This window comes from Siphateles boraxobius, unplaced genomic scaffold (genome assembly GCF_051911475.1).
Source record: "Siphateles boraxobius isolate OS27281-9 unplaced genomic scaffold, OSU_SipBor_1 248, whole genome shotgun sequence".
Taxonomy (NCBI): domain Eukaryota; kingdom Metazoa; phylum Chordata; class Actinopteri; order Cypriniformes; family Leuciscidae; genus Siphateles; species Siphateles boraxobius.
In genome coordinates, this window is record NW_027508864.1 from 351,170 (window position 1) to 352,500 (window position 1,331).

A 1,331-nucleotide genomic window follows, 5' to 3' on the forward strand; every position below is an offset into this window, starting at 1 on the left:
CACACAGTGCCAAAGCTACCAGTACCTGGTTTAAGGACCATGGTATCCCAGTTCTTAATTGTCCAGCAAACTCACCTGACCTTAACCCTATAGAAAATCTATGGGGTATTGTGAAGAGGAAGAAGCAATACACCAGACCCAACAATGCAGAAGAGCTGAAGGCCACTATCAGAGCAACCTGGGCTCTAATAACACCTGAGCAGTGCCACAGACTGATCGACTCCATGCCACGCCGCATTGCTGCAGTAATTCAGGCAAAACGAGCCCCAACTAAGTATTGAGTGCGGTACATGCTCATACTTTTCATGTTCATACTTTTCAGTTGGCCAACATTTCTAAAGATCCTTTTTTTGTATTGGTCTTAAGTAATATTCTAATTTTCTGAGATACTGAATTTGGGATTTTGATTAGTTGTCAGTTTTAATCATCACAATTAAATGAAGTAAACATTTGAAATGTATCAGTCTGTGTGTAATGAATGAATATAATGTCCAAATTTCACTTTTTGAATGGAATTACTGAAATAAATCAACTTTTTGATGATATTCTAATTATATGACCAGCACCTGTGTGTGTATATATATATATATATATATATATACATATATAAATAAATAGACATGGTATCATGCATTTCAATGAATATTTAGTTTGATTATATTTTTAAAATTATACATTTATTATAACTAAATTCTTAATAGAAAAATTATCAAATTCTAGTTTTACATTCATTCATTATTAGCTTTTTCCTCTAAACCCTGTTCTGAGGAAACAAACACAGCAGGACTGTTCTTTGGTCAAATGTTTAATAAAGTAAAATGAAGGTAAAATGGCAATAAAAGGTAAAAGTGGATGAGTAAAATCAGTTCATGCAAATGAACTTTATTCCAGGAATGAAAAACACAGCTGTGTTCTGAAAATAAAACCTCACCGATTGGTCCCTAAAGCAAAGTTCCCTCAGAATGTGTGTTAATAAAGATAATGTGGTGTCAGTGTAACACACACTCGTGGTGTCAGTGTAACACACACTCGTGGTGTCAGTGTAACACACACTCGTGGTGTCAGTGTAACACACACTCGTGGTGTCAATGTAACACACACTCGTGGTGTCAGTGTAACACACACTCGTGGTGTCAGTGTAACACACACTCGTGGTGTCAGTGTAACACACACTCGTGGTGTCAGTGTAAGGCAGCCGTGGGTGTGTGGCTCTTGCGATGTCGTCCGGGAAGCAGAGGAAAGTCCTCGGGTAGGAGAGCGTGTTCTCGACAGGTGGGACACGTGCTCTGCTCCTTCAGCCATAAATTTATACACTGAAACACACACACACA

General features: G+C 38.0%; 1 protein-coding gene across 1 annotated transcript in view; it reads right to left on the bottom strand.

The window, feature by feature from the left end:
- Positions 1–866: 866 nt before the first annotated feature.
- LOC143749446 (E3 ubiquitin-protein ligase DZIP3-like) overlaps positions 867–1,331 on the bottom strand; it is a 1,873-nt gene continuing 1,408 nt past the window's right edge. Inside the window, exon 3 of the mRNA XM_077241941.1 lies at positions 867–1,313. Within this exon, the coding sequence (XP_077098056.1) occupies positions 1,182–1,313 (132 nt within the window). The 3' untranslated portion in view covers positions 867–1,181. The remainder of the gene's footprint in view (positions 1,314–1,331) is intronic.